The following is a 13,073-nucleotide window of genomic DNA, read 5'->3' on the forward strand; positions in this document are numbered from 1 at the left end:
TGTATGTGTGATTATGGTTGTGTTTCAAAACTAAATATAAATAATTCAGGAATTATTTTCTACACTTTCTGTTAACCGTTGTTTTATTCAGAGTTGAAGGTACACTGGCTAATGTCCACAAGGAGAGGAGAACAATTAGGAAAGGCAAGTATAGGGTTTCTGTTTAACCTTCTATTCTCAGGGCTAATTGTTTGCTTATGAACAGTCCCAAAAGTCTTAGTGTGGTTTTGAAAGTTAGTAGCTTTTAATTTTATTTAATAGCTTAAAACTGCCCAAAGACTTTTGGGACACCTTGTGTAAGAGTTTTACATATCAATAGATCATTTGCACCCCTGCAACACATATATAACATGTACACACCATGCATGCATGCAAACATACACAAACACATGGCCTATATGTCTCCATATGCATCTGCACACACTGAATGAGCTTACATATGTGTACATATATGTGAGCTTACACACGAATGCATGAGGTATCTGGGAATGGGATAGAAAAGGAAAAATTCTCTTCCTGATAGTCTCCTGGGCTTGGAGTTAGGAGCCACTTAGATTTTTTTTTTTTGAGGGGGGAAGGCAAGGCAATTGGGGTTGTGACTTGCCCATGGTAACTAGCTAGTAAGTGTGTCAAGTGTCTGAGGCCGGATTTGAACTCAGGTCCTCCTGACTCTAGAGTCAGTGCTCTATTCACTGAACCACCTAGCTGCCCCTGAGCCACTTGGATTGCTAGCTTTGATGCCTCCTACTTGTATGATCTTTAGTAAATTGATTCCCCTTCCCTTAATCTCAGTTTCCTTATCTGCAAAATGGGAATTTTATACTTTATACTTCAATTCAATGAAAAGTATGGAGCTTCTACAGAACAAGTATTGTAAATGCAAGAAACAAAAGAAAACAGGTCTTGCCAGGTGACATGGCAGATAGAGTGCTGGACTTGCCATCAGGAAGACCCGAGTTCAAATCTGACCTCAGACATTTACTCTATATGTGATGTTGGGCAAATCACCAAATGTCTGTTTGCCCTTTTCGTCAACTGTAAAATGGGGTTAATAACAGCACTTACTTTTCAGCGTTATTGTGAGGATCAAATGAGATAATATTTATAAAGTGTTTGGCACATTGTAGGTACCATATAAATGCTTATTCCCTTCCCTGTTCTCAACAAGCTTATGTCCTACTAGGGGAATACAGGACATGCATAGACACAAGACCCTTTGAAAAGGAAGTGTGGGATAAAGAAAGGCTTTAGACTATCTGCCTCCTATGTCTGTGAGGAAAATACTTCAATTTAAAGTGCTTAAATATGAGATGTTATTATGCAAACCTACACATGTAATCATGTGCAGCACAAAATCATGCATGTCCACATGAGCCCCAAAGGCAGGTACCCATGCACATACATGTAAAATACTTACATGTACATGCACCCCTAATATGTGTGCTTTCATGTGCACACACAAGCCACCAAATTCCTACACCTCTCCCACTGGTCTTTTTAATAGGAATACTTTCATTGATTCAACATTCAGATTGTACAAAGACTTCCCAGACACCAATAAAGTGCCCCTGGTCTACCTCTAGGGGACAGTCCCCTCTTATTATTAAAATAGAACTCCCTGCCAAGAAGGACCCTGTCCCTGCATATGTCCAGAGATCCCCTAGCTTTCACAGTTCTTCTCCTTGGGAGGAAGTAGATTCAGCAGATGTCTCCTCTCTTTCCCATCCCTCCCCACTTTGTTTGCCTCTCTTGACAAATTCCCTGGTCATAGTCTTGATTGTCATTAATCTTCAGACTTTAATTGGCTTAGGAGGGGGAAAGTTGAGGACAGTTGAGACTCCAGAACAAGAATCTAGAGGAAACTCAAGGGAACAATAGAAGGGTGGGAGGCAGGGCTGGATTTGACAACTGGACAATTACAGTTAGCTCCATCCACCCAAGGGTGGGTCCTACTAATTATAGAGGACTTCACCCTTTTCCACTCTTGTCCCATGGGACCAGAACAAGTTCTGAGGGTTTCTGTAGACATCTCTATAATAAAAAAGTATTCTGTGCACACATATAGAGACCTACTGTAATTTGGGGCTGGCTCCTAACACATCCCTGGCAACTCTAACGTGATGGTAGTCTGATTCCTTTGCCACTGCTTTCTGGGTATACCAAATCCCTATTACTTGACTCTCCCATTTCCATTATTCTCTCCTCACCTCTTTCTATTATTTTATTCACTCTCCCCTAGCACCACTTCTATTCCATATCCTCAGTCTTGCCTCCAGTGTGAACTATTCCCAACCTGTTCTGAAGTGAGTGAGCCAGAGATTTGTCTGACCAAGGATCTTCAAGCATCTTTAGCCTCAGCTGCTAATGTCCTTCCCTCTGTCTCTCAACCTGTGCTCATCTCTTCATTCCTGAGTTCCACGGGTGCTCATTTTTATTCTCTTTTACAGCAATTGGTACAGCAATCCATTCTTGGAGCTTGCCTCTATAAAGGCAGAATACTGCTCTGACCCTCTCCCTCCCGAAATAAATCAAAAAAAGACATCAGGTTGCTAAACTCCTAACTGGTCCAGTCCCATTTCAGGTCCTAGAAAGTACCAAAAGGGGAACATCTAGATTTCTCTAATCATTTCACTCTTCTGTTTAAAAAAAAAAAATCAATGGTTCCCCATTGTCTACTTAGTAAAGTTCAAATTCCTTTTCATGGCATTCAAGGCCCTCCACAAAGTGGTGCCCCTCTATTCAGTATTAAATTCCCTTTCATGCATGCTATGCTCTAATCAAATTGGCCTTGCTCCCCCTGGAAAATTCACTGCACTTAGCCACCTTGGTGCCTTTGTTCTTACTGTCCTCAGTTCCTGGAATGCCCTCTCTCCACCTCTTTGCCCATTTAATCCTTACTCATCCCTTAAAGCCCAATTCAAATGCTACTTACTCGACAAAGTCTTCCCCTACCCCTCCTATGGAAAATAATTCTTTACAGAAAGAACACTGACAAACTGGAGCCTGTTCAGACATAGGCAACACGAATGGATAGGGAGGGGGCGGCTAGGTTACATAGTGAATAGAGCACCAGCCCTGATGTCAGATGGACCTGAGTTCAAAGCCAGCCTCAGACACTTAACACAAAAAAACAAGTGATCTTGGGCAAGTCAGTTAACCCCAACTACCCCTCCAAAAAGCAAAAAAAAAAAGGAGGGATAGTGAGGGGACTAGAGACCATACCATATGTGGAACAAATAAAAGAACTGATGATGATATTTGCCAAGAGAAGACAAGACATGTGGGACTTGATAGCTCTCTTCAAGGATCTGAAAGGCTGTTGTGTGAAAGAGAGATGAGACTTGTGCTCTTTAGCCGTGGACCATTGAAATGGGAGCCATGAGTGGAAATTGCAGAGAGACAATTTCAATTTGATGTATGCCTAAATTTTATGAACAATTAGTGCTGTGTAAAAGTGGAATGGACTGCTTCTTGGTCTTCAAAATGGAGGTTGAATAACTAGATTCCCTCTGGAGCCTTTTCAACTCAGATTCTAAGACTTCACTAATCTTCTCACTTCCCCATCCTGACTCCCTCCCCACTCCAATACACAACACTAGAGAAACCTCTCTCAGACTTCATATAACACTTTGTTTTGCAACACTCTAATGTACCTATAGATGTAATGTATATTTTATGTATTTGTATTTAAGTCCCCTGGAGAGGCAGCTTGGCATGGTAGACAGAATGTTGAACTTAGCATCATCACAAAGACCAGAAATTGAATCCCACCTCAAGCACTTACCAGCTTGTGTGACTCTGGGCAAGTTTAACCTCTCCAGGCCTCAGTTTCCTCATCTTACTAGCACCTACTTCACAGGGTTGTCAAGGGAATCTGAACCTGTGGCCTCAAGGCCACATGTGGCCCTCTATAATCTCAAGTTTGGCCCTTTGAATTCAAACTTCACAGAACAAATCCCTTTAGAGGATTACTTTTTTTGTTCTGGGAAGTTTGGATTCAGTCAAAGGGCTGCACTTGAGGACCTAGAAGTGCTACAAGTGGCCTTGAGGTCGAAGGTTGGCCACCCCTGAGATAACATATGCAGAGTGCTTTGTAATTTCTGAAGTGCTATATAAATGTTAGCTGTTATCCCTCTACTGGATTATAAACTCCATGGGTCCCCCCAGGGACTGAGTCTTATCTAAACTTTGAATCTCTGCCACAACTGGATACAGTGCATTTAATAAATATCTGTTGCTGAATTCATGTAGTTATCTTATTCCTCACCCATCACCTGAGAAGACCTTTATTTTTAAAGCTCTCCAGAAGAAACATCTCTCCCTGGCCCAATTCTGAGTTACCCAGTTTGGAAGTTCTTTTCAGGTCTATCTGACTTGGATCCCTCATGCTGTAATTACAATATTCCCTCTACACACACACTTTTTTTTAAGGGAGTTGGTAGTTCTTTCTTTTAGAAATGAAAAATAGGAGAATGCTAGGGGCAAGTGATAACCCCTCCCCCCCAATACCACCCCCCAATTCTGTCAAATCCACATTGAATCCGAGACTTAAAGGCCTGACCTGGGACTCAAAGGTCCAGTGAAGGAAGAAGAAAAGTTAAGTACTAAGGGTTCAATGGTGGGGAAGAAAGTGCAGATCTCTGCTTTTCAATTCTATTCAAGACCTTGAAAGCCTGGGTTCCAAGCTATCACACCTTTTGCTTCCCTCTGTCCTTCACTCCCTCTTTCTCTCCGTCTCTCCTCATCTAGTTCCCCTTTAACTCCCCCCCTCAATTTCTTTTCAGCTTGTTCCTGTCTCTCCACAAATTTTAACCACAGTCAGGTCCCCCAAGGAAACTGATTAACTCACCTTTCTGCTTGTAGATGACTTCTCTTGAGTCCCCCAATTTGGGAAGATGTGAGCTGAAAGTCTGGAGACTATGGGGTCTCCCGTCCTTGGTCTGTGGTTCCCCATTCCAGCCAGCCTGGCCCACTCTGCATTTCCCTCTGCCCCCCCCCCCCACAGTCCATGGAGCCCGCCTCTCCCCATATCTCAGCTTTGTCTCTGCAGGGAACATGGAACTGAGGCCAGGATCCGGGATCTAGTTCTATGAGTGAGAGCGCGGGAGAGAAAGAGACGGAGAGAAAGAAAGGGAGAGGGAGAGGGGAGAGAAAGCCGCAGTGACGGAGCCGGACCGCTCCCAGCTCCCAGCTCCCAGTTTCCCCCCTCCTCCTTCCCGGCCAGCCTCCTGCCTTCCCTCATTTCCATAAGAAAGATGGACCTGGGGCTGGGGTGGAGGAGGATGGGGAGGGGGTGTTGGGAAGAAAGGAGAGGGAGAACGTTTGCCTTTTGCAAACAAGCTGTTTGTTCACACACCCTCTTGGCAAAATCATAGCACCATCTTCGGTCCGCTTTCGGCCACCCCACCCCGCCAAAGATGCTTCCTTTCCTCGGCATCTGAGCTGCAGTTGTGGGGCGCATCTTTCTTTTGCTTGGGTCAAGAAATATGTTCCCCCAGTCCCTCCCCCCGCCCACCCCGCGCTGAGCTGGATTGGAAAAACTACAATTCCCAGCATCCCTCGGGGCCTCCGCCCCCTCCCCCTCCCCCAGTCAGTCCCATGCTGCTCTATCCAGTTCATTTAAAACAAAAGAGTTTGAGCTGGAAGGGGCTGGGCTCTATTGGGGGCGACGAAGAGCCGCTGGGGGGCTTGGTGCTGGGAACCTAGACGGGGGGGCGTCTGGACTGTGAGTGTCTAGAGACTCTGGCTCCGAAGCGGGTGGGGTGGGGGCAGAGATCCCGCGACCCCCCCGCCCCCCAGCTACCTCCACCTTCACCCCCAGAGAGGGGAAGAAAGCTGCTCTCTTGAATTTGCTACAACTCCCCCCACCCCCCCCCTCGGGGGCTGGGGGAGAGGGGAGTCGGATTACAGGGTGTTTGGGGAGGGGGGCGCAGGGGGAGGGTCTATCTCCCCCTTTCCCTCTCCCTCTCTTCCTTTCTCCCTCTCTCTCTCCCTTTCCCCCCCCCCTTCCCCCCCTCTCTCTCCCTCTCTCCCTCTCTCTCAGCTTTTGTTTCGCCATGCCTAGTCTAGTGGTATCTGGAATAATGGAAAGAAATGGGGGATTTGGGGAACTGGGATGTTTCGGAGGGAGCGCGAAGGACCGGGGTCTCCTGGAAGACGAGCGGGCCCTCCAGCTCGCCCTGGATCAACTCTGCCTCCTTGGTTTGGGGGAGCCCCCCGCCCCCACGGCGGGTGAGGACGGGGGAGGTGGGGGGGGCAACGCCTCCGCCCCGCCAACTGCCCCCCCTCAGCCTGCCCCGCCACCGCCACCCCCGGCGCCCCCGGCGGCCCCGCCGGCGGCCCCCCCGGCCCAGCCGCCCCAGCCACCGGCGGCCCCTAAAGGGGCAGGCGATGCCAAGCTCTGCGCCCTGTACAAAGAGGCCGAGCTGCGGCTCAAGAGTAGCAGCAACACCACGGAGTGTGTCCCCGTGCCCACATCGGAACACGTGGCGGAGATCGTGGGCAGACAAGGTAAGTGGGGGAAAGGGGGAGGCACCGGGACCCTGGCATCCCCGCTTGCTCCCCTCCCGCCCATTCCAGCATCCTCGTTCTACCGGGCCAGGAAAAGTTCATTCCCCCCTCACCAGTCCCTAGTTCCATCCCTTCACCACAAAGGGGGACCCGCCTCCGCCCCCAATTTCCAAGTGACATAAAGTTCCCTTCTGATCCCCACTGGGATCGTTGTGGGGCATCCCTTAGATTCTCCCCTAAGACAAAGAAATACTAACAACGAGGCAGTCGGGTTTAGTGGTCTTGCAACCCAGACTGGATTCTCAGAGGGGGTGTCCCTTCTGAGCTGGAAAAGCTAGAGGAATGTGGGGATAGGCACTCCTTTGCACCTACTCCCCCTTGGCAAGTGGGCGGGGATTAGAGGAGGGGTGCCCTGAAATCGCTCTGGCCCCCTGAGTTACATACTTTTGGGGGAGATGGAGCCTGGGAAGCTGGGACTGGGTGTCTCTTTGTTGGACTGAGTGTTGGAATGGAAGGGGGTGTGGCTGGGGGGGAAGGGCTGGAACCTGGGGGAGGGGCAGTAGAAGGGTGGGTGGGGGTGCATAGACTGTAGGAGGAGGGGGCTTCAGATCACCTCTCCACCAAAGTTCGAAGGCTGGACTGGGGGTGGCATGGGGTGGGGGCTCCCTCTAAGGAGGTCCTGGGCCTGGGATCCTGGTCCTGTCCCCCACCCCTCCTCCCTCTCTCCTTCTCTTGCTCTAGCTTTTGTTCTGGGTTGGCAAGCCCAGGGGTGACAGGAGGAGCCTGAGGAGTGGGTTTGCTGCGGGTGGAGTGAGAAAATGGGGGTTCTGGGAAGCGGGAGCTAGAGACGGATGTCTAGAGAGATTGGGCTTGGGGGAGGAGTTGAACCTGAGCTGGGGGGTCGATTTGCAGAATCAACCTAGTGTTGTGTGTCTCTACCACACCCTCCTCTCCAGCATCCCTAAGCTGAGAGTTGGGAGGTAGGAAGAGTCCCAGAATAAGCAAACAGGGGTCTTAGGGGATCCTTCCTTCTGCAGGTTTTCCTCTGGGAGGGAGGGGGTGGATCTGGAAATTGCAAAGGGACTTGGATGGGAGAAGGGGAAGGAGAGGAGGTGGGGCTGTCCCAAGCCCTGGAAACAATAGAGGGATAGGATTCTGACTGGGAGCTGGGGGGGGGGGGGTGGCAAAAGCCCTGGAGTCCTGGTTAGTCCTAATTTTAAAAACTCCCTTGGAGGGTTTAAGGGGGAAGATTTGTGATGGAGAACTAAGTAGAAGTAGGAAGTCTCTTTTCATCCCACCCTCCCCAGGTCAGGTGCTATCTCTTTGGGAATGCTGGTTTAGAAAGTTGAATTTTCTGTTGTGTTCAGAACAGAGGAATCCTGAGAAGTGGGGTTGTGGGATTGGGAAGCTGACACATTTTCTCAGAGAGGGGGAATTTTGAGAAGCTCCTCAGACTGGCTGGATCCCCATGAGATAATTTTTTTTTCTCTGCCTCTATATAATATGGGCTAGTCCTCAAGTTGGACTAGGAGAAAGTCTCCAGTTCCGGAAGGATAGGGGATTCACTCAACTCCTGACAGTCAGGAAGTCTTTCCTTCAGTCTAACCTCCATCCCTCCCTCCAATCCTTTCCTTGAACACAAAGTGAGTCTTCACATCCAAAGAATCCCCTTCATGTGGTGTCTCCTTTCATCTTCTTTTTGCAGCTACTCCCTCTACTCCATCCCTACCCACCTCCAACAGCTTCCTAGTCCCAGGATCTTTACCTCTTGTTCCTAGATCCTTGTTCCTCCTTTTTCTCCTAGGCCGCTTTGTAAGGTGTCCAATCACACTTAAGTTCTATGTCCCGAGCTTGGATACAAGTGTTCCTTCAGAGGTCATTGCAGCCATCCCACTGCCTCTGAGCAGAGGTGCTGAGGAAGGAAACCCCTCACCATTCCCCAAGTCTCCCTACATACCGAATAAATAACTATGGATATTAAAGTAGATGGGATGGGGAGCTCAGTAGCAAGTAGGTAGAGAAGATAAAGAACAAGACTGTTTCCTAGTCTTCCTAGTTAAACTAGCTTGTAGGAGGAGGTTGTCTGGAGTAGGACACAGGGAGACACAAGAGCTATGAACTAGGGCTGTGGGAGAGCCAGTAAATTGGGAGGTAATCAATGACTTTGATCTGGGGTTTTAGTTAGCATCAAGTCGAGAAGCATTTATTAAATGCCTATGTGCCAGGCACTGTGCTAAACTCTGGGGAATACAAAGAAATGTAAATGATAGTCTTTGCTCTCAAGGAGCTCCCAGATTAATGGGGGAGACAACATGCAAACAACTACATCCAAACAAACTACAGATAGGGTAGATTGTAAGTAATCTCAGGAGGGAGGGCCTAGCATTAAGGGGAATTGGGAAAGTCTTCTGGCAGGAGATGAGAGTTTAACAGGGACCTGAAGGAACCTAGGGAAGTCGGGAGGTGGAGATTAGGAAGGAGACAATTGAAAGCATGGGGGACAGCCAGTGAAAATGGGAACTAGCCAATGAAAAGTCAGGGAAAGTCAAGGCAGTAGGGAAAGGGTTCGTAGGGTCTATCTGGGCTCCCTGAAGTCTAGAAGACAGAGTGTACTAATGTGTGGGCCATTTTCTATGTTTCAAAATGTGATGTGTTTGCATTGGGATGGGGAAGAATGTGGTGTATCTAAGGTAAGTGTGGATGTTGTATGTGGCAAGAGTGTCTATGAAAGAGTCGTTTGGCTTTATCTTAGATACATAGTTGATAACTGTGGGCTGTTTGAACATGTGTATTTGTGTATATGTGTGTGTGTGTATGTGTGCATGGGGGATCAGGGTGTAAGTTTTGTGGCTGTATACATGTATGTTTGTATATGTGTCAGTGAATATCGTGTGTGTAGTTTTCCAACCGATGTAGTGAACTGTATGTGATTTGTGTAGGGGACTAGGGGAGCATCCCTATCTGAGATGTTCATATCAAGTATCCTGTTTGTTCACTGTTTGTCCCTATTGCTCCTACCCCCTGCGCACTCGAGCGCACACACAAACACATCACACACACACTTTTTTTCCTTTCCATCTCCCTCTTTGTCTCTTTGTCTCTGACTTTCTCTTGTTCTCCCTGTTTTGTACCCACCCTCACAGCTATAACACTTCTCATCTAGCCCTCAACCCCAAAGCTGGTGAAGAGTTGTAGGGGGGAATCCATCCACCTTACTTGACCCATACCACACATATACAAATCCTGGCCACTGTTCTCCCCTCATCTTTCTTCCTGGGGGAGGGGGATAGTGAACAGGAATTGTAGCCCCAAGGTAACATCTTTTATTACTTCTCCCACTCTTCTGTAACATTGGTCTGCACTTGAGGACTTAGAGGGCCTCATGTGGCCTTAAGGCCATAGGTTCCCCATCCCTGGCCTAGGTTAATTTCTCTCCTTTGCCTGGGTCTGTTTATTTCTGCAAACTCTGTGTGCATGTGGGAATATACAGGGGTCAGAGTTAAATTGGAACATAAGTTACTAGACTGGAGAGTAGACAAAAAATCAGCAGGGGGAGACAATGAGTACATGGGGGGGTCTGAGTGAATTACAAGGGGTCTTTCATTGGATTGGAGGTCAGTGGATAGATTGGGCATCAGTGAATGGATATAGGAGGTTAATAGATTTTTAGAGGCTCATTGAATAGGTTTGGGGAGCTATCAGGTAAATTGGAAGATCAGCAAGTATATTTTGCATCAGTAGATAGTAAGATGGGAAAATCAGGTAGATTAGAGGCTCAGTGAGTGGTCTGGAGGGGTGTTGGGTAGATTGGGAGTCAGGTAAACTGATTTGGAAGTCATGAGTATTTTAGGGGGTCAGTGAATAAATTAGAAGCATATGTGTGTGGAGATTTGTGATTTATGAGTAGATTTTGAATCAGTAAATATTTGGGGGGAATCATTAAATAGACTGAGGGTCAATAGGTAGATTAGGGATCCATTGTGCAAAATGAAGGATCAGTGAGTACTCATCAAGGCCCAATGAGGAGGCTTGGGTGGATTAGTGGGTAGATTATGAGAGAGGTCAGTGTGGGGATTTTAGGTCCAGTGGGTCTGTGAGTAATTTGAGAAGACGATGAATATATTAGGAGGGTTATTAGGAAAATAAGGTGTCAGGGGTGGTTTAGAAAGGTCACTGAGTGAACTTATGCGGTCATTGCTTAGGTGAGCGTTAATCAGTGGATTGGGAAGATCAATTGATTTAGGGTCAATTGTTGAATTTGGAGAAGAGTAAATAGATTGGGGATCATATGATGTATTAGGAGAGACTATGGATATATTGGGGACAAATGAAAATATTGAGGGTTCACTACCCACTAAGTGGTCTATTCTTAGCCCGGATTAATCCTAATTTTCTGTCTTAATAAGGTCCCTTATATTTCTTCTGTATTCTCTTTTTCCTTTTCCCTCAGGCTGCAAGATCAAGGCCCTTCGAGCAAAGACCAACACCTACATCAAGACCCCTGTTCGAGGAGAAGAGCCAGTATTTATGGTGACAGGACGCCGGGAGGATGTGGCCACTGCCCGACGGGAGATCATTTCAGCAGCTGAGCACTTCTCCATGATTCGGGCCTCTCGAAACAAGTCAGGGGCTGCCTTTGGAGTAGCACCAGCTCTCCCTGGCCAGGTCACTATTCGGGTTCGAGTACCATATCGTGTGGTGGGGCTAGTGGTAGGGCCCAAGGGGGCCACCATCAAGCGGATCCAGCAGCAGACTAACACCTACATCATCACACCTAGCCGGGACCGAGACCCCGTCTTTGAAATCACCGGTGCACCAGGCAACGTGGAACGAGCAAGAGAGGAGATTGAGACCCATATTGCTGTTCGCACTGGCAAGATTCTTGAGTACAACAATGAGAATGACTTTCTGTCAGGTAGCCCTGACCCTGCTCTGGAGAGCCGCTATTCCGAGGCCTGGAGAGTCCATCCGCCAGGGTGTAAACCCCTCTCTACCTTCCGACAGAATAGCCTTGGTTGTATTGGAGAGTGTGGTGTTGAGTCAGGATTTGAGGCACCACGGCTTGGGGAACAAGGGGGTGACTTTAGCTATGGTGGCTACCTGTTCCCTGGCTATGGGGTTGGCAAGCAGGATGTGTACTATAGTGTGGCTGAGACTAGTCCTCCACTCTGGGCTGGCCAGGAGAATGCCACCCCCACCTCCGTCCTTTTTTCTTCTGCCTCCTCGTCTTCATCTTCTTCAGCCAAGGCCCGGGCTGGTCCCCCAGGGTCACACCGCTCACCAGCCCCAGCATCAGCATCATCAACCGTCCCAGAGCTGGCTGGGCTTCCAAGGCGACCACCTGGGGAACCCCTGCAGGGCTTCTCCAAACTTGGGGGGGGTGGACTGAGGAGCCCAGCTGGAGCAGGGGGCGGGCGGGACTGTATGGTGTGCTTCGAGAGTGAGGTCACAGCAGCCCTGGTCCCTTGTGGACACAACCTCTTCTGCATGGAGTGTGCTGTACGAATCTGCGAGAGAACCGATCCTGAGTGTCCTGTTTGTCACATCACAGCCACACAAGCCATCCGAATATTCTCCTAAATACCCCTCCCCGGTTTTGGCTTCCCTCCCTGCGTTGGACTGAGTTTTCCACCAAGGTCCTTTAGAAATTGGCACTCTTGTGGGGCCAGGGTGTTTAAAGATCCCTGCTTTGGGATTTGGGAGGAGGAAGTCCTACGGGAGCAGGGTAGGATGTGGGTCTTTATGCCCTCCCAATGGCCTTGTGGTGGGGCAATAAGGGAGGGGCAGACTGGGAATGAATGACATTCCCTTTGAGAGTTACAACTCTGATACCTCAATAGACCCTCAAATCTGGAAGCAGCTAAGAGAACCTTTTATATTTTGCAGGGGGCAAGAATTTTTGCCCCATCTCATCACCCCAACCCCTCCCTTCAATAAGCCACTCTTTCCCTTTCCTCAGTGATTGTTGGGAAGACAGGGAAGTAAAGACACCATCTGAGTCTGGAAGGACTACTAAACCCCTAGAGCCCAGAATGCTTTAATTCCCCTAGCCCATAATTCCTGACCTCCAGCTCTGACCTCTTAATCCACCCTAACCCTTGTCACCTTTTCCCACCCCTACCTCCCAAAAGACACACATATATTTAGGGAATCTCAACTCCTGGGTTTTCCCTACCATCCTACTTTGGATGAACTTTGTTTTGGGGTAGGGCAGAAAGGGAAACCTGTCATGGGGAGTTCTATTTCTCCCCTCTTCTTCTCTCCACTACAGTATTTTTAGAAGATTGTTGGGGAGAGAAGAATAATGAGGGGCTAGGGTTTGGGAATTAAGGTATCCCCTACAATAAGCACTGAGTTAGAGGAAAAGTGGGGATGTTCTCTGTCTCTCTTAGCTCTGACTTTCATATACTTGTCCTTTTCTCTCTCGTCTATACTTCCACTGTTTCTCCTTCCTCTCTTCATTTCTGCTCTGCTTTCATATGCATCTCCCCTTGTCACTCTCTCCTCTCTGTTTCACTCTTTCTCTCCTGTCTCTTTCATCCCCTTTCCTTCCATCCCTTTCC

The 13,073-nt window shown here is 48.3% G+C and overlaps 1 protein-coding gene across 1 annotated transcript; it reads left to right on the top strand.

Moving 5' to 3' along the window:
• Nucleotides 1–5,953: 5,953 nt before the first annotated feature.
• MEX3A (mex-3 RNA binding family member A) lies at nt 5,954–12,376 on the top strand. Its single transcript, XM_069107213.1, has 2 exons — nt 5,954–6,510; nt 10,961–12,376. The coding sequence occupies exons 1-2, from the start codon at nt 6,057–6,059 to the stop codon at nt 12,088–12,090; spliced, it is 1,584 nt and encodes a 527-aa protein (XP_068963314.1). The 5' UTR covers nt 5,954–6,056; the 3' UTR covers nt 12,091–12,376.
• Nucleotides 12,377–13,073: the final 697 nt, after the last annotated feature.

This window comes from Petaurus breviceps, unplaced genomic scaffold (genome assembly GCF_028583685.1).
Source record: "Petaurus breviceps papuanus isolate PSGF00001 unplaced genomic scaffold, PetGlider_PUasm1.0 89148, whole genome shotgun sequence".
In the NCBI taxonomy this organism is placed as follows: Eukaryota; Metazoa; Chordata; class Mammalia; order Diprotodontia; family Petauridae; genus Petaurus; species Petaurus breviceps.